Below are 18,313 nucleotides of genomic sequence, written 5' to 3'. Positions count from 1 at the left end.
GCCTCCCCTGCAGCCAATTTCAGTTCGGCTTCCTCCTTACAACGCTGCAGCTGTAAGGAGGCATGCGCGCTTTTATATTTTCAGGCCACACATCCTGTTCTAAATAATTAGAGGCTGCGAAACGTTAGTGTGTAACGTATACATGATCAGGTGGGAATAGTAGAAAACATTACAGCATTCGTGGCAAGACCAGCGTAAGGCCGAGTCGGTGCTTCGCAAAGTTATTTGTACTCAAACATTTTTTTCCCCACGTTTTATTACCACAAACGTCAATGTTTTTTTGGGTTTTTTTATTGAGTTTTGATTAGATGGATCAACACGATATTATGCACAATTCTGACAATCTCAAAAATGCGCCCTGAGCATCTTTCTGTGCAGCTGCAAGTCTTGTGTGTGTCTCCACCAGCTTTGCACAGCTTGAGACTGGATTCTTTGCTCATTTATGATTGTAAAATACTTCAACCTCAGTCAGACTATCTGCTCTATTTTGGGTTTTAGTCTGGATGTTGTAACACGATGAATCGTTTGATCCAAATACGAACTGATTTGATTTGACTGATAGAATAATACGTGAGCACAAAACTGCTTTCTTGAAGCCCTATTTCTGTAGCTCTCTGCAGGCTAGAGGGCCACAGAAATGGCCATGGCGGACCAGATTTGGCCTGCGAGCCTCGAGTTTGACGCACATGATCAAAACTATTCTTCTAGTGGTTTTGTTCCAGGTTTGCCCTGAATTTAGTTTGATAATTTTCCCCAACTATTCTGGTCTTCATGATGCTGTTTATTCACCAATAAACCTCTGAGGTATTTATTTAGATTCATCAAACTACAGGGAGCTGAACACAAAATGCTTGCCCCACTTTTTGGACTTTTAACGTGTTTGGAAGATTTTGTCCCGATACAAAACATTGAAGTTTGTGGTTGCAAAGCGACAAAACGGTGGTTAAAGTTCAAGGGAATGTTTTTGCAAGGCAGCGCAGGTCAGAAATGTCGAGAGTCAGAGGCTTGGTGAGCTCTGAAGAGGAAACGGAGGAGAAGAGTGGGAGTAAACGCCGCAGGAAACCCGGCAGGAGTTAAAAGCTCCACATCCTGCTGGAAAGCTATGAAGAGAATGAACCGGGAAGGAAACAGGGGAGAGAAAAACAACTGCTGGAGATGAAGGAGAGCACCGAGGCTGAGGTAGTGCCATCTAGTGGGGGAGGAGGGCACTACGAGGAATGACAGGGGGGTTATTTCATGACGCTAATTCAAAAGCAGCAAAGCAAGAGAAACAAAAGATTTAAAGGAGAAAGGAAGTCGCCTGATGCAGGCGAGTCCCTACTCATTTAAGAGCCGACAAACTGGTCTCTAGATGTGAGGAGGATCATGGAACACTGAAAGCATTGAATAAAATAAACTACTAATTAAAATAATTTGTAAAATAAACCATTCATATTTTTATTTAACTTTTCTCAAAATATTTTTTTTATTAATTTTTTTTTTTTTTTTTTTTTTTAGAAAAGTGGGTGTAAGCTTCGGTCCCATCATCGTCCCAAGTTTCTAGAGTCCAGGAGAGAGGTACCTGTGGCGCGGGCCGCTCTCAGCGTGTCCTGGGTGGGCCTGACTACTTTTGCTTCGAGGCTGTACCACGCAATGAGCAGGGAGGGTGTAAAAGAAAAGAAAAGAATGTTTCAGTCAAGGGCAAAAAAAGTCAAAGCCTCAGATGAAAGGAAAACAAAAAAAACAACATAAAAAGAGCCATAACATCGCTAAGGGAAAGAATCATCAGTAACCAAAGAGCAGCAATGTAATCAATGACGGTGATTGGATTTCTGAACCAAGAAATCTGGCTTCTCGTCGGAATAAAAATCACTTTCATAATAAACTAGTTACAATTACTGACATCAGAAACATACTTTCTAAAACTAGTCATCACTGAAAATGAAAAGCCAGTTTTTCTTGTAATTTTTGGCTGAACAATATGATGCTGGGCAGCAAAAACGTCTCATTAAAAAAAAAAAAAAAAAAAAAAAGCAGGTGGGCGGGATGCACAGCTACATTATGATGGATGTGCTAGCAGAGCATTTGCAAAGTAGAGAAATCTCTGGTATTCATAAACGTACAGGAGGGCAGCATCGATCAAAGTATCTATTTTGGGAGCTAAATGAGATGTGCAGCATTCAGAAGGGGATGAGGAAAGCGAGGAAAGTTACCGATTGTCTTCGCCTTTGACCGGCCTTGTCCGCTCTGGGACTAGCAGATCCTCGGATTTGGGATTTTCTCGAAGGTCCTGACAGGTAATCCTGAAAATAAACAAGAAATCTCTTTAGGGTTCAGATAAAAACCCACAAATCAAAACCAAAACATCATCGAGCATCCGCTGACCTGCTGAGCCTCCGTGGCCACCAGCCTCTTCTCCAGCAGCTCCAGGTCTGAGCTGACCTCCCTCTGCAGGAGCCTCAGCCGGTTCCAGATGACGTGGACCTTTTCCCGGGCCTCCAGACACTCGCTGCCCTGGGACTGGTTCTGATCGGGCTTCTGCAGCGCCGGCGGCCTGGTGTTGACCAGCAGCTGAGCGGACAGTTCCTGGAGGGAAGAAGCTTTCTGCTGCGAGTCCAGCAGCTCACATTTGATTTGCTGCAGGAAAATAAAACCAGAAGTCAGCAAGTTACATTTTACACTGCAAAAACACAAAATCTTTCCAAGTATTTGTAGTCTAGTTTCTGGTGCAAATATCTTAGTACACTTGAAATAAGACAGACTAACTTACAAATAATTATTTCACTTATAACAAGACATTTTTTCCCGTGTTATAAGTACTTTTTCATTAATAGTAAGAAATTATTTACTTAAAACAAGTTCCTATATCGTGCTAAAAAAGCTACTTGTAAGTTAGTTTTCTCTTATTTCAAGTGTACTGAGATATTTACACTAGGAACTAGACCAAAAGCACTTGGGAAGATTTTGTGTTTTTGCAGCATTTACTTTTTCAGGCGAGTGTTATCTGATTATGTCTTGATTTATTTGATTCGATGAAAACAAAATCTATCCCGTCAGGTTTTATGATTGCATCTTTATGAAACGCATACCATCAGTGTTTTGTGATGACGTCGTAACGTTTCATAATCGGCGTTCTGAGAGACGGGCGCCAGCTCGTTCCTCCTGCGGTCGATGTTCTCCAACCACAGCAGCAGACCGTGGCTCGTCTCGTGGAACTCCTAAATAAAATCACATTTCTTTTATTTATCTTCAGCAGCTAAAAAAAAAATGCATTTTTTTTAAATAGACTTGTTCTCATCTCATAAACTCCATCTCGTCTTTACCTGGCACTGCATCAGCGCCCTCTGCAGCTCCTCTCTCCAGTCTTCGAGCGAGGCGCTGAGCCGATCCCAGCGCGAGTTCATCTCCTTCAGCCGGTCCCTCAGTTCCCAGGCCTCCTCTGAGTCGGGCTCCGACTGGAGGAAGTCTGCACTGCTCAGGTTTATGGAGAGAACCTCTGACTTGTGAGCATCCACGCCTTTCTGCAGGTCCTGGTTGGAAGAGAGAGCAGGTTGTAAAAGCATGTAGAGCTTCCTATTATTTACAGAGGGCTTTGACCACAAACCAATCTGCAACAGTGTTAGTTGCTAAGAAATGAGGGTCAGGGTTTTAATTACAAAGCTCAATAATCTTAACCAGCTCACAGATGAACTGTGTCTGTTTTTAGATAATAGAAGACTCTGCTTTGTTCTTTTGAGTCTGTATCAATCAGACTCGCACCTTGAGCTTCTTGATCCTCTGCTGGATGGTGTGGATGTTGGTGCTGACGTCCAGCCCCCGCAGCCGGCTCAGCTCCGCCTCCGACTGACCCAGCCAGGCCCGCATGGTCTGCAGATCCGAGATCAGCTGCTGCCACTGCTGCAGGTTCTGTTTCTGTCTGTGCTTTTCGCTCAGCGACTGAGCCTGGATCAGCTCCCAGCGCTCAATCACGCCTAGAGGGGGAAGAGGGACGTTTAGGGTAAGAGCCCAACGTGAAACGTTCGGAGGGGAAGGGAGGAGAAGAGAAGAGAAGAGAAGAGAAGAGAGGAGAGGAGAGGAGAGGAGAGGAGAGGAGAGGAGAGGAGAGGAGAGGAGAGGAGAGGAGAGGAGAGGGAGGAGAGGAGAGGAGAGGAGAGGAGAGGAGAGGAGGAGAGGAGGGGAGAGGAGGGGAGAGGAGAGGAGAGGAGAGGAGAGGAGAGGAGAGGAGAGGAGAGGAGAGGAGAGGAGAGGAGGAGAGGAGAGGAGGGGAGAGGAGAGGAGAGGAGAGGAGAGGAGAGGGAGAGGAGAGGAGAGGAGAGGAGAGGAGAGGAGAGGAGAGGGAGAGAGGAGAGGAGAGGAGAGGAGAGGAGAGGAGAGGAGAGGAGGTAGGAGGAGAGGAGAGGAGAGGAGAGGAGAGGAGAGGAGAGGAGAGGAGAGGAGAGGAGAGGAGAGACGGACCTGTGCTCTGCGTCTCTGTGCTGGTCGGGTTAGTGAGTCCCGGCAGGTCGTCCTCGTCCTCAGTCAGCTCTCCTTCTGCTCTTTTCACAGCGTCGATGCTGCCGCGACACTCCCCCATCAGACGCATCTGTGAGAAATCATCACTTCATTCAGTTCAGGGTTTGCATGCTTTTCTCACAAAAAAAAAAGCATTTTTAAGTTTTCAAACTGTTCCAGCACAAATTAGACTTCAAAACAATACAAATGAACTAAAGAAGACAGCTTCAAATTCACGATTATACCATGTTATTTGTTATTAATGTCTTCTTGTAGTATCCTACAGCATTGGCAATGTAAACTAAAATATTAAATTTCATGTTTTTAAATGTCTCTCTCACACACACCTTATACAACTAAACAAACAAAAAAAATCACCCGATTACACAGATCATTGAGAAATAAGGAATAATAAATATTTGTAACATTTAAACAAAGCAACAAATTATATTAAAATCCTTCCTGCTCAAATAAAATGCTTAAACACAATATACACAGAAAGTAAAAAAATAACATATATTAAAAAAATAACACTAAAAATTGTTCTTGCTAGGTTTTTTGGCAAGAAAACCTCAGAAAAATAATTTCCATTTTTAGCAAATGGAAATAATTTTGATAATTCTAACTGACCAAAGACGAGAAAAGTTTTCACTTTAGACAAAGAGAAAAATAAGTGTTTGTATCATTTATTACACGCATTAAAATAACAACATTTAGGCTTTAAATCAAACGTTAGATTGCACCTTATTGCAGTTTCCAAATCTAATTGAACTTGAAGCCTTGTCAAGGATTTCAAGCACCTCTATGAACCTTGTAATGTATAAATCTCAGGACCAGAGTCATGTCTACAGGTAGTTCTGTGTCCAGGAGACACATTGGACTTACGTAGCCCATGTACGTGGAGTCCATGTCGGGGCTGGAGCGGCTGGCGGACGCCTCTCTCTGCTGCAGGTGGTAGCGTCCTGCATCCAGAGCCTGGTCCAGCTGCCGCAGACTGGCCTCCAGCTGTCCAGGCTCACCTGCACCAGGAAACACAGGCAGGTGTTAGATAGCTAGGAAGACGTTGTTCTCCGAGAGCTTCTGTTTGCATGCTGCTGATGCGATAAAATGGCATGCAGTTAGTATGACACGGAGCGAATTGGTACGTTATCACTGACATGACGTTTCTCTTAAATGAAACTGGGTGATGTGAGAAAGCAACAGTTTGTGATGCTGTGATCTTCATGCAGTTAAAGATGATTCAATATGATGGAGGAAGGGTGGTAGAAAGCATCGGTTACATAAGATATTTTAGAGTTTTAGCTGTAAATGATAGCATGCTGGCCAAGCTTATGTCGTTTCATACCAGAGGAGGATTTCAAAGTGTTCTCTGTCAGTTTTATATAGGCCTCTGGGCTCTCTGGGATAACTACATCTGGGGATAGAGACACAACAAACTCTGCTTATGATGGAAACATCTCTGAATGCAACAACATGCTACGAGCTGCCACACTTTTTTATTTATTTTTTTGATCTCTCTGATTTTCTCTTTTTTTTAAAAAACTGATTCACGACACAATAACTTTATGGCTGGGTGATATGGCTTAAAAATAAAATCTAAATTTTTTTTCCTACCAGATTTAATTTAAATAGATGTTTTTTTTCTTGAGTTCTTTTCTAAAAAGAAAAAATTACAAACAGAAAAAAAAGTGGCTTTTCTTTTCAATCATCTATTCTGTGAGTTGCATATTAGGCACAGGCTATAAGAAGTTTTGCTTAATTTAAAAAATATAGTCATAATATTAAAAGACACATTTTTACCAGAAGAGCATATTAATGGAAAAAAAGTAATAAAGTTTCCAGAATTATAAAGATCTGAAGTGAGCAGCTCAGTGGTTCTTTCTCAATACTGATAATATTCTGATGGTGAAGTGTTTAAATATGAACTATTTCCTTATCCATAAAACACAAGATGCTCAACGTTCCTCATTTTTATTTTTTGCTACTTTTTTTTGCTGAAGTTCTCATAAAATGTCTTACTTTATACTGCTGATATTACACATTTATTCTGGTAATATCAAGACTGTATTCTTGTTATATTATGACTTTATTCTCATTATTAAGATAAATAAATTATTGCTTTGCCCTAAATATTCCATCATAGAAATGACCTGAATTCAAAGTAAAATTGTAAAACAAGATGGCCGCCTCGGCTCTGTACTATGGAAACACAAGGAGTGCATTGGTGTAAGAAAATCCAGATTTTCCAAAAAATTAAACCTTCAAAAAACAAAAGTTTGATGAATCAATTAAACTGATTTATTGCCCATCCCCCAGTGAAACAAAAACATAAATTCAGTCGATGGTAGGACTGACCTGACAGCACCGTGCTGCTTGTCCTCAGATATTCATCCTCCTCCGGGCGGCCTCGGCTCCGCTCCGCATTTCCCCGACCTCCAGGGCTCTCCAGGTCTCTGCTGAGGTCGTAGTCATGGTCCCACTCTAGCGGGATGGAGTCCACGCTGGCCGGCGTGTCTCGGCCGGAGCGGTCCGCCCGGATCGGCGCAGCCGTGCCCGAGGCCGGTCGGCTCAACGGGCGTGGGACGGGCGACTCGCCCCACTGCAGATCAGAGAGGTCTCCGCTCTCCTCCACGTCCAGCTCTCTGTCTGAGCAGTCGAGCTCATCATCTGCCAGCTAGAAGGAGTCGGTGAAAAAGCAGAACCCATCCAGTTTGAAAGGGATTTTACACATAAAACCAAGAGGTTCTAAAAAAAAAATTCAAATGACAGATTTATACAAATACTTTATTTTTGTAAAGTATTTGTATTAGAGCCAATCAAACAGACAATACAATAACCAATTCTTATTGAACATATGCACCTATTGGCACACTTAATATAACACTGACACAATAGTGCATCAAAAAATGAAATGAAATGTAATAGTTTTCAGGTTTTTTTTTTTTACAAACAGAAAAAATACTAACAAAAACCAACCTTCTTTCACATTTATTAACAATAAAGAGCGTAAAATAAATTCCTAACGAAATACGTTGATGTTTTTGTAACGAGACAAAACGTGGAAGGCTTTTAGAGGTAAGGATACATTTGCAAGGCGCTGCAAAACAAGCTGCTGCTCTAAACGACTTTCTCTGTTCACTTACAGGCAGTCTGGTAAGCTTCTTGTAATATCGGTCCACTCGTCCGAACACTTCCTGGCAGTATCTCTGCAGCTCCTCCAGCTCCTCCTCGATGACGGCGGCGTCCAGAGGTTCGCTCTTCTCGATGAGTGCTTCGCCCTGCCGAAACACCAGCTCGATCTTCGCCGTGTTCAGATAGATCTCCTGCTGGAACGCCTGCGCACACACACACACACACACACGCGCGCACACACACACACACACACACACACACACGAACACACACACACACACACACACACACACACACACACACACAAGCGTGCACACGCACACACACACACACACACACACACGCGCGCACACACACACACACACACACACACATAAACATCTGTTCATTCATCATGTGAATAGATATGAGCTTATAGTTAAAAATAAAGATGGAGAAATTCGTTGAGCACTGAACGATGCTCCATTCTTACTCTGAGCTGTTTGATTTTGGCCTGAATGTCACACTCGGAGAAATGCTCGATGTTGGTCAACTGGAGGTCCATCTCAGTGAGCCACACCAGGATGCTGTCCCGCGCCGTCTCAAACTCCTCCCGCTGGCTGATGAAGTGCTGCACAAACAACTTCTTCTCGTTTGTCTTAACATCTTTACACTTCAACTTAATATGTTTTTCTCGATTATTTTGCAATTTTTTTGGTTCTAAATGAGAAAGAAATTGGTCAGCAGGCAGGATGCAGCTACCTTCAGTCTGCGAAGGATGGCAGCCACTCTTTTCTGCAAGTTATCCCATCGCCTGTTCCCATCATGCACCATTTCTCTGAGACGGTGGGAGGAGTCTGTGCGGTTCTCCCGGGCCAGGCGACGGTACTGCTTGTTGATGAGCTCCAGCTGGGTCAGACATTCCTGCACCTGGCGCTGGAATGCCTGTATGAGGAACAAAAAACACACATATCAATGACAAACAATTCAACTTTATTTCCATTTGCACATACAATGAAGATGTTACTCCAAACCATCACTTCAACAGCTAATTTTACTTTTAAATAATAATAATTAAAAAAAAAATCTAACTGTAGTCTGAAGAAAACAAAGAAATAATGCACAGTTATGTTCTGGAGCAGCCGAATCAAATCAGCTACAGTAACATGACGCATTTGTAAGATCTTTTACTAAAGAATGAGACAAATCAATGGGATGAATATTAGAAGCACACAGACCTCAAACTTCTTCAGCTCCTCCTTAGCGACGGTATAAAGAACACCAGAAGAGTTGGGCAGCGCTGCCGTTTTCTCTGACGTTTTCAACCAATCCTCAAACCTGGAGTAATCGTCCAGAAACTTCTGCCACAGCCTCCACGTCTCCTCAATCCTGCACAGCAAAAAGCAGAGCTGTGAGTGAAGGGAAGCAAACGCTTCCAAAACATGTTGGATATGTTGGAAAGCAAACATGGGAGGTTATCTTACTTGAGCCTCCTCTCCATGGACATGGCGCAGATGTTCCTCCAGCGTCTGTCGAGGCCTCTGGTCGCCTGCTGGATGGAGTCGCACTCCGTCTCTGTGGAGCAGGCGTCGCAGTCGTGCAGCAGGACTTCACACAGGTTCAACACTGACGCCACGCCTGTGCTGTGTTTCTCTATGTCCCGCTGCAGGTCCTACAAAAAGAAAAAAAAAAGTGATTGCAATTTGGTATAACTTTTTTTTTTTGCTGTACATTCCTTTTTTAGTAGAAAAACTAAAACTTTGACCAAAATTGCAATATTTGTTCCATTTTCAGCTGGTGTGGTTCACTTTCACACTGCACGAATTAAAAAAAAAAAACCTGTTCCCCCTTTCACCTGTGGTGGCGCTGCACCAAGAACCACTTAAGGAAACAACACAGCAACCTCTGAAGAAGACCAGCGCAACTTCCTTCTGCGTTGTGTGAGATCTTTGCGGTTGTAGGATTTCTCTTTTGTGTTAGGTAAAACACAACGAGCCATTTCTCCAGCTGGCATTTGTTTTGGTTCTATTTACCCAGAATGCCATGCACTGTCGTTAACTTCCTGCTTTTGGAGCAGTCTCTGGTCTGCTTACATCCACACCTCAACAAATTGAACTGGACTTTCAAGACAAGCAAACTGATTGACTTTGTTTGATTAAGTTTGGACAAAACAGGGCTGGTGTGAACGCATTGCACCCAAAGAGGGTTCTGACCAACGCGTCCAGATTTAGAGCAGAATCTTGGCAGCAGAACACGAGTCATGTGCCGTACTGTCTCGCAACTTAATCCACTGCATTTGACTCATGTGCTCCTGTTTTAATTTATTCTTGATGAAAATGCAAACAATTAAACTCCATTTCTGTTCATTTGTGTTCACACGGGTGCTTCAAATTTCCCACATGCTGATAAGGTTTTCCCCAAATGCTTCAAACTAAAAAGCAGAATAAGAAAGTTATGTTAACTTGCCTGCTGCTGGTTGAGTTTCCTCTGGATCTCCTGCTTGTCGCAGGTTTCGTAGACGATCGGCCTGGAGAGATCGGTCTCGATGTGGGAGAGCCAGGATCTAAGGCTGCTCATGTTTTTGTCCAGCTGCTGCACCGCCACCAGGGTTTCCCGCAGCTTTTTCACCCTGATCCAGGAACAGATTCTGCGATTAAAACGTGGGACGACTCCAAAAGCAAATGAGACGGGAATAATTCCAGTGAATCAAGTCAAATTGATGTTGTCCTTAGGATTAGCAGTTTCTAATTAAGTAATAACTAAAAACAGTCCAAATTACGCCACAAAGAGAGCTTTTCTGTATTACTATGGCGGATATTTCATGTCTGGGGAAGTGATTTTACCTTAAATAAAGCCCTCAATATTATAGTGATCATTTTGGATCTGCTAATGCCAGATTAGCTTTTTCAGCAAGCATTAACCCTGTAAAGAAAGTCTGCCTAGCAACTTTTACCAGATATAATCTGCATCTTTCCACCAAATGTCCAAAACTTTAATCAGATTCTACAAACTGGTGCATGCAGCTGGTGGTAACACAGAACTGAATGTCATATTTTGAGGACATTTGTTTGCTATTTGCATTTGCATCAGCTGCACACAGCCTCTCGAAATTCCTAAACCTTCTTGGCATGTGGCAGTGACAGTAGCACCATTGAAAGGTATTTAAAATAACTTTTCACACATTCTCAAAGACTCTTTGAATAATTCAAATTTTTACAAATATTTCCCTTCCTTTGCATGTTGCAGATGGTTGGAAATCCTCATTACAAACTGCAGCTCAGATATGATAGAAGTCAGACAAAGATGCAGATATTTCACAAACGTGAAAAGCAAACATTTCCGACTATGTGCTGAGTTATTGGTTTAACAAAATCAAGGACATTATTTCTAATCATTACAATAATAAGTAGCTTTGTTTCCTTCGTAAATCTTAAAAATCCTCCTGCCTGTTGACATCGCAGTCGCACTCTGGCAGATCCTCCTCGCTGGGACATCCTGCCATATTATCCGCCCCAAAATCCAAAACCATGGGGGGCGAGCAAAGTTCCCAAAGACAACAGTGAAGTTAGGAAGTAAATATCCGAACGCTCCTCTGTTTATCTGCAAGCTCCACATGGGAGTTCGTCTAAACTGGGGCAGCAGGTAGAGGCGGGGAGACAAAAGTGTGTGACTTATCTACTGTTGCTGTCCAAGGTTAAAAAAAGAAAACCCCAAACAGGCCAATGTGTGTGTGTGTGTGTGTGCGTGTGTGTGTGAGTGTGTAAGTCCCCGAGAGTGACAAGTGTGGCTGTTTCTAAAAACAGCCGTACAGTCAGAAGCATGTGCTGCAGAACTGAACTGTGTGGAAATATAAAACACAAGCTACACACCGACTGAGTGTGTGAACATAAGTAGAGGCTCTGTGAGAGTGGACACTGAGCTACCATATAAAATATATGCTAAAAAAAATAAATCATGCTTGCAAGAAAATGGCAAAAATATTCTTGTATCTTCTAAATTCTAGATTTTCTATTTGAAATGAAAAAAGAGAAAAATATGGATTTCTGCAAACTTAAAGCAGGAATGCAATTGTTTTCTCCAAACGGAGGACATTAAAGACAAAGGGAGTGCAGCTGCTTGTGTGAGGTCACCAACAGTCCTCTGCTTTCTTTCTTCCTCCAGTGTCGCCCCAGAGGGCGACAGCTGAGGAAAGCAGCTGGGAGAGCTGCAGTCAAAGTTTGGGTCGGGTCATTTTGCAACGCAGGAGGAGGAGGAGTCTGTCTGTCGCATGCCTTACAGATTCAAAGCATCGTAAAATCCACAAATTCTCTAATCTTTCAAGGGCTTCGGAGTTATTTTACATTACAATCTGAAATCTGTTTCTGAAGACATTTGGTTGTGCAGAATTTTGTTTAGCGGTATCAGCAGATGAATCGTCCCCAAAACGTCATTTCATGCATATATATTTTTTTTAAATCTGAAACTACTTTATCTCAATTTTAAAGTTACATACAATCCCACTAAGACACATTCATAAAGCATCAAAAAGTTCAAGCTGAGTGAATATTTATGCAACACATTTTTCAAAACATTCCGTCCCAGGAATACTCGCCAAGTGACAAAAAGGTCACAAAAGAAAAACCTTTGAGAAATCATGTTACATTGTTCTCTCCCAAGAGACTGGATGTCCCAGTGACCCCAGTAAGGAAGTGAAGAAATGCCTCAGCAGCAGGATTGTGGGAAATAAAATCCCACAATCACTGAGTGAAAAGCATCCGCTTCCCCAACTACCAGAGCTCATAAAAAGTTATTACTATTAGATTTTCATTGACTAGCACAAAAAAACAAGAGTGCATGAGGGTGTCTTGTAAACCCACCTGGCTGCAATAAGGTCCAGCAGGTGCTGCCAGCGCTCACTGACTTTGCTGAGTTTGTGCTGGATCTCAGCCGCCTTGCTGTCCTGACTGGCTCTGGCCAGGCGCTCGCCCATCATCCGTAGCTGATGCTTGTTTTCCTGAGCGACGCTGATCTCCTCTTGGTAGTCCTGACGAACAAACACCAAGCAGCTTATATTATGTAAAGTCTTCTCATGCTCTGAAAAGTATTACTATGTACAGAACTGGGAAAAGTATTCAGCTCCTGTTTTTTTTTCTTTTTGTCTTGTTTTTCTTCTCAGCTCACTTTAAAGTTTCAGATCAAACACATTTTAAGCGGTCTTTAAGAGGACAAATACATTTCATGGCTCTTTATAAATTATATTTCAAAAGTAAAAGGTAGCGGCTATTTTTAGAAATTACCTTGCGCAGCTTTTCAATCATCTCTTCAATACTGATGTCTCCATTCTGAGAGACTTTGCTCTCCATCTGCGTGAGCCACTCACACAGCTCCTTGTTCTTCTCATTGAAAACGGCCCACTCATTCAACTTCTCGCTCACCTGCTGCCTGCGCAGGGAAAGCTGAGGGAATAAAGGCGGAGAAAGTACTGATTGATGATTTGACAGAAAAAATATAAATGAAAGAATTGGTTTTCTTAGAGAGTAACGTGATGCTTAGATTAAAGAAACGGGAGCAATAATTTATTTAAATTTTAATTCTTAAAACATTGCTCAGTGTAATCCAAACAGCCCGTCCCAGTGAAGCTACTGGATCCTGTGACGCCTGCGGTGTTGGGAATAAATGTGATTAAGTCAGGGCAGCTGAGCTCAGTGTCTGCAAACAGCTGTTCTCACTTTCTATTTCCAATAAGGAGTGGTTTGAGTGGGAATTTATTGAGGGCACCTCAAAACATATTTAAACATACTTTTCAATTATATGCCAACGATATTATTTTACACATTAACGTTGGGTCTCTTTGGGTCAGAATACTTCTCTGATATTGTGATGCTTTAATAACAAACATTAGGCAAATGTGTTGATGGTCATCAGAGGAAAAGCCTGGCCTGCTAACAGCATTTCATTCAGTTTATGACTCTATACAGGAGAAATTGAGACACTGAGGTTCCTTAGATTGTCAGCAACGCTATTTGAAGAACTGTTGGAAAAAAAGCGTAATATATATATATATATATAATATATATATATATATATATATACACTGCTCAAAAAATAAAGGGAACACTTAAACAACACAATATAACTCCAAGTAAATCAAACTTCTGTGAAATCAATCTGTCCACTTAGGAAGCAACACTGATTGACAACGGGGACCCTCGTCGGGTCAATCAGTGTTGCTTCCTAAGTGGACAGTTAGGAAGCAACACATATTATGTATATATATATATATATATATATATATATATATATATATATAACACAATATAACTCCAAGTAAATCAAACTTCTGTGAAATCAATCTGTCCACTTAGGAAGCAACACTGATTGACAACGGGGACCCTCGTCGGGTCAATCAGTGTTGCTTCCTAAGTGGACAGTTAGGAAGCAACACATATTATGTATATATATATATATATATATATATATATATATATATATATATATATATCTCCAATTTTTTGTTTGGATATGATTTAGTTTTTTGCAATATTTGGAGGACTAGAGGAAAAGTCCAATTTAATGTAACCAAATGCTCAAAGTTGGATTCTCTGCAGAGATAATTTAGATGTAAATCAGCAGCTAACAGTGAACACAACTGAGGAAGTTAAAAACGTTTCTCTTACAGATCGTATTTGCTAATGAAACAACTCAGACTTATACATATTCAACCTTTACACCATGCAGGCAGACAGGAACAGCAGACAGTGAAACAACTCATAACGTTACATGGTTTAATCTTTGAAACATTTCTCCTCTTGAGCAGTTAATTGTGGAGTTCCTCAAGGGTCAATTTTAGAACCTTTTTTTTTCACTTTTATATGCTTCCCTCTGACTACGCCAATCTTAAAACCATTTTATTTCACCTTTATGAGAATCAAAAGGAGATCTACAAGTCCTTGAATCACGACAAGAGTTTGAGATTGTGATTTTGGTGCACAACACATATCTATAAGTTGTAGCTGGCTTCATATGGTGGTCATTATTTAATTATCAGGTGTTATCTTTGGCCAAAAATGAAAACTGCTGGAGGCTTGAAGGGGTTATAGAAAAGAACAATTTATAAGATGTTTTAATGGTTTAATGGTTTCACAGATGTATAAATGTTTTTTTTCTAAAAACAACTTCATTATGTGTTGCCCCATCTGATGCTCATACCAAATTCGGCAGATGTTTTTACAAATTCACTCCTGTGTTGTCTTTGGAACAATGCCTTTAGATAACTGAAATTAAAATTAGTCAAGATTTTTTTTTCCAGATTTGAATTGTTTCTTACAATCATTTAAATATAGTCACATTATTTCAATTCTCTTAGCTTTTCTTTTGATTTTAGATACTGTAAGCGATTCACCTTTTGCAGTAAGAGTTCCTAAGCTTTCAACTATTGCACCCTTCTCACTTGATTCGTTCGAAATCCCTCTCAAAATCCATTCATTTATTTAAGATTTTAGTTCTACTTTGCTTAATAAGTCGCTTTAATTAAGAACATCCCAAAATAGAAATTAATTAAAGCTACTAAAAGCTTAACTGGGCAGACTAAATGTTTGTTGTGCGCATCCTACCTGGTGGCAAACCTCCTCCCACTGACGCCACAGCAGTTGCAGGCGTTCCTGTAAGACTGTGACATCATCAGTGCTGACCAAACCCTCCAAGGAATCCCTCAGCCTGAACAAGGAAGTAAGGTCATCAGTCCATCCCTCCACGCTGCTCTCCAGCTCCTGATTCCACGGCAGAAAAAACAGAGAAGCAAAGCCGTTGCTGGAGACCTTCCTGTGTTTTGTAGATTTATTCATCCATCATCGGCAGCCAGAATCCACCCAAAGCAAAGAGTCTCAGCCGTAGCAAAACCAGAAGCGACGTCAAACCAGCGAAACAGCAAACGGACGAGTTATTTAGATTTTTGCACAGTAGCGTCTAACCTCGAGTTGAAATTAAATCTCTACATTCGATTGCGAAAGCAGGACACGGCAAACAGAGCCTTCTAACCTTGTACGTCCTCCTCCTCCTCCCTCGTCACTGACGGCTCTGCTGCGCTGTAATCATTTGTGGACCTGGAGAATGTCTCCATTACGCAACACACGCACAAAAGGAAGCGCACATTCACCCCCACAGAACCAGGGATGCTCTCTCTTTCCTTCTCTCTCCTGCTCACGCAATCACTCCCTTTCTTCCTCCCCGCCCCCTCTCTCTCTCTCTCCCTCTCTCTCTCTCTCTTTCTCTCCTCAGCTGATGCTATGTGCTGCTGCACACACACCCTTCCTCCTCCTCCTCCTCCTCCCCTGAGGAGCTGAGGACGTGCCGTGCATCAAACATAACTGCAGATGCTAACCACCGGCTGAACAAGAGCTGAACATCATTGATTTTTACAGAAATAAATTTGCAAGAGCAGATTAAAAAAAACAAAAAACATATATTTTACATACAAAAATGTCTTTTAAACGTGTTATGGTTTAGAAATGCAAGGTCACTAATCAAAAATAAAAGTAATCTCATTAAACACATGCAAGGTCACATGATTGCTAACAGATGGATAAAGTTTTTTTCTGCACTGTCTGTTTATCTGTCTGTCCAGGCGGCACATCGGATTACAGAGGTAACAAGAGGACAAGTCTGAGTCTGAAGGTTTGTGTGTAAACATGTGATTATTGAAGGAAAAAGAGAGACGAAAGAAGAAAATGCAACTATAAATTGAGAGATGGAGAAAACGAGTCCTCACCTTGCACCTGATTTGCTCGGAGTGCAGTTCCTCATGATGCTCCGGGAGCGCCGCCGACAGCTTTCTCTTAAAGGCCCGCAGCTTCTCCAGCGACACGTCGATGCCCTTCTCGCACAGCTCCCAGTTCTGCACAAACACCCGCCGCAAGAATTAGAGCAGAAAACCGACATCCACACAAACTGCAGGACGCTCAGAGACGTTATGAATTATTCCTGCTACTTTGTCAGCAGCATCGACAAACTACGCTGCAAGCAAATGCGTCCCTGAAAAGAGTGATGCGGGGACTATTGCAGCAAACAAAGTGGGGAATTAAGAGGGTTAAATAACAAAAGAAGGTAATTCTACTCCAAATAGATTAGTCTGTGGCTATTTTTAAAGTAGTCCAAATGAGGAATTAAACAAACACGCTTAGAGATTCAGCTCAAAAACCCTAAATAAACAATCCCAGTTAAAAACAATTAATTAGTTTGTTATACGTCTCCAGTGAGAAGATTAAATACACTCATTACTGGCATGAATATTGATCCTGTTCACTTGGAAAGCTGCAGAGAAACTACACAGTTTTGTAGTCATAAACAAGTTTCTTCCATAATTTCTTAGTGGGATTATTGAGTCAGATGGTTGACACTTGGACACAATTGGTTGTTCTCACCTGGACTGAAATGTGTAAAACCTACATGGCTGAACCAAATGGAGAGACGACACACTGAGCTATTTGCAGAAATCAGGCTTCCGAATTTAAAAAGCGTCAACATGATAACTGTTTCACTGGTGCACAAATGCACTTTCTGTGCAAAGCTCAAGTAAATAGTAAGAAAAACGAGGCAGGCTCATTGATCTCGGAGGTGTAACTGCACCTTCAAACTAAAACAAATGTGCATTTCGGTGAATGGAGTAAACCAAATGGAGCAGTTTAGATGAGGAAAGAATTATCCATCAATCAATTCAATATACTCCATGGGAAAAAGAAAAAAAACCTCATATATTTCGGAGAATGATATATTGTCTGTAACTTAATTGTTAACTTAATGTATTCGGCCATAAAAATGTATGTTGTTATAATTGAGAAGGGGGCAGGTTTGTACAAGATTTTTTCTTGTTCCTGTTCCATTTTCACTTGTGTATAGTTTGTGAAATAACGATGACAGTGAATCAGTTTATTCACTGATTCACTGAAGGATGTTGGACACACAGCTCAGCGACTGCGTAACCTGTCCGACTGGTATTTTGTATTCTATAAACATATCATCAAGCAGAATGAAGCGTCACTGTTTTTCATTTGCGAATCCAGACCTTAAGCAAGCCATGCAGCTCCTTCTTCTGCTCATTTAGGCGGTCGTGGGCGTGCTTCCACCTGTCGTGGATCTCCATGAGCTCCGTCTGCAGAGTGGACTCCGCCCTGACGTCAGCCGACAGCAGCAGGCTCCTGCCGGCCTCCACCGTCAGGATGTAGACGCCTTGCTGCCTCTGAAGCACTCGCTCCCTAAGCTGGAGGAGCGGGGACAGAGACAGAGGGCAGAGCAGGTTCAGGTTTACTAAGGGACTCTAAGGTTGGAGACGAGATAAAGGCTTAGGGTTTAGATCTGATCTGCATTTCTCTGTGGAGTTAATTGACGTTTCTGCTGTATTTCAAAAATGCAAACTGCTGCAGACGTTTAAAAAAAAAAAAAGTACAACTTCAGTCAGTGACGTACCTGTATCTGACCCAGCAGGCTTCGGGCCTCCTGCAGGGCCACCGGTTCTCCTGGCTGATGTACGTCTGGATCGCGAGTCACTTCCTGCAGCCACCGCCGCAGCTTCTCCGACGTCTCCTGGTAGTTCTGCCACTGTCGCACCAGACTGTCAATGATGCCTCTCCGCTGCTGAGCCCGCCGCACCACACACTGCCACTGGTTGCTCAGCAGAGCCAGTTTCACGCTAAAGTCATCGCTGTTTCAGGACGAAGAGTGACAACCGTAATGTGAGATTTCGCTCCACGAGTGGAAA

At 42.0% G+C, this 18,313-nt stretch overlaps 1 protein-coding gene across 8 annotated transcripts in view; it reads right to left on the bottom strand.

Annotated features, from left to right (window-relative positions):
• syne1a (spectrin repeat containing, nuclear envelope 1a) overlaps positions 1–18,313 on the bottom strand; it is a 150,230-nt gene that overhangs the window by 2,236 nt on the left and 129,681 nt on the right. For 5 of the 8 annotated variants that reach the window (XM_017302163.2, XM_017302162.2, XM_017302167.2 and 2 more), the window contains 22 exons: positions 18,022–18,256; positions 17,621–17,815; positions 16,328–16,453; positions 15,174–15,329; positions 12,858–13,016; positions 12,438–12,604; positions 10,048–10,210; positions 9,066–9,253; positions 8,820–8,970; positions 8,344–8,526; positions 8,075–8,212; positions 7,614–7,805; positions 6,826–7,144; positions 5,816–5,884; positions 5,356–5,489; positions 4,435–4,561; positions 3,739–3,950; positions 3,303–3,509; positions 3,069–3,197; positions 2,365–2,616; positions 2,193–2,282; positions 1,562–1,620 (listed from right to left, as the gene is read on the bottom strand). In XM_017302163.2, coding sequence (XP_017157652.2) covers positions 1,562–1,620; positions 2,193–2,282; positions 2,365–2,616; positions 3,069–3,197; positions 3,303–3,509; positions 3,739–3,950; positions 4,435–4,561; positions 5,356–5,489; positions 5,816–5,884; positions 6,826–7,144; positions 7,614–7,805; positions 8,075–8,212; positions 8,344–8,526; positions 8,820–8,970; positions 9,066–9,253; positions 10,048–10,210; positions 12,438–12,604; positions 12,858–13,016; positions 15,174–15,329; positions 16,328–16,453; positions 17,621–17,815; positions 18,022–18,256 — 3,651 coding nt within the window. Of the gene's footprint in view, positions 1–1,561; positions 1,621–2,192; positions 2,283–2,364; positions 2,617–3,068; positions 3,198–3,302; positions 3,510–3,738; positions 3,951–4,434; positions 4,562–5,355; positions 5,490–5,815; positions 5,885–6,825; positions 7,145–7,613; positions 7,806–8,074; positions 8,213–8,343; positions 8,527–8,819; positions 8,971–9,065; positions 9,254–10,047; positions 10,211–11,027; positions 11,158–12,437; positions 12,605–12,857; positions 13,017–15,173; positions 15,330–16,327; positions 16,454–17,620; positions 17,816–18,021; positions 18,257–18,313 lie in introns of those variants that run through there. The other 3 variants (XM_017302169.2, XM_017302166.2, XM_081602768.1) reach the window with 3 other exon arrangements.

The sequence above is a fragment of the Poecilia reticulata genome, chromosome 21 (genome assembly GCF_904066995.2).
Source record: "Poecilia reticulata chromosome 21, P_reticulata-male-v2, whole genome shotgun sequence".
Lineage (NCBI taxonomy): Eukaryota > Metazoa > Chordata > Actinopteri > Cyprinodontiformes > Poeciliidae > Poecilia > Poecilia reticulata.
The sequence above is the reverse complement of the archived record's forward strand: the minus strand, read 5'-3'. Positions and strand labels throughout refer to the sequence as shown.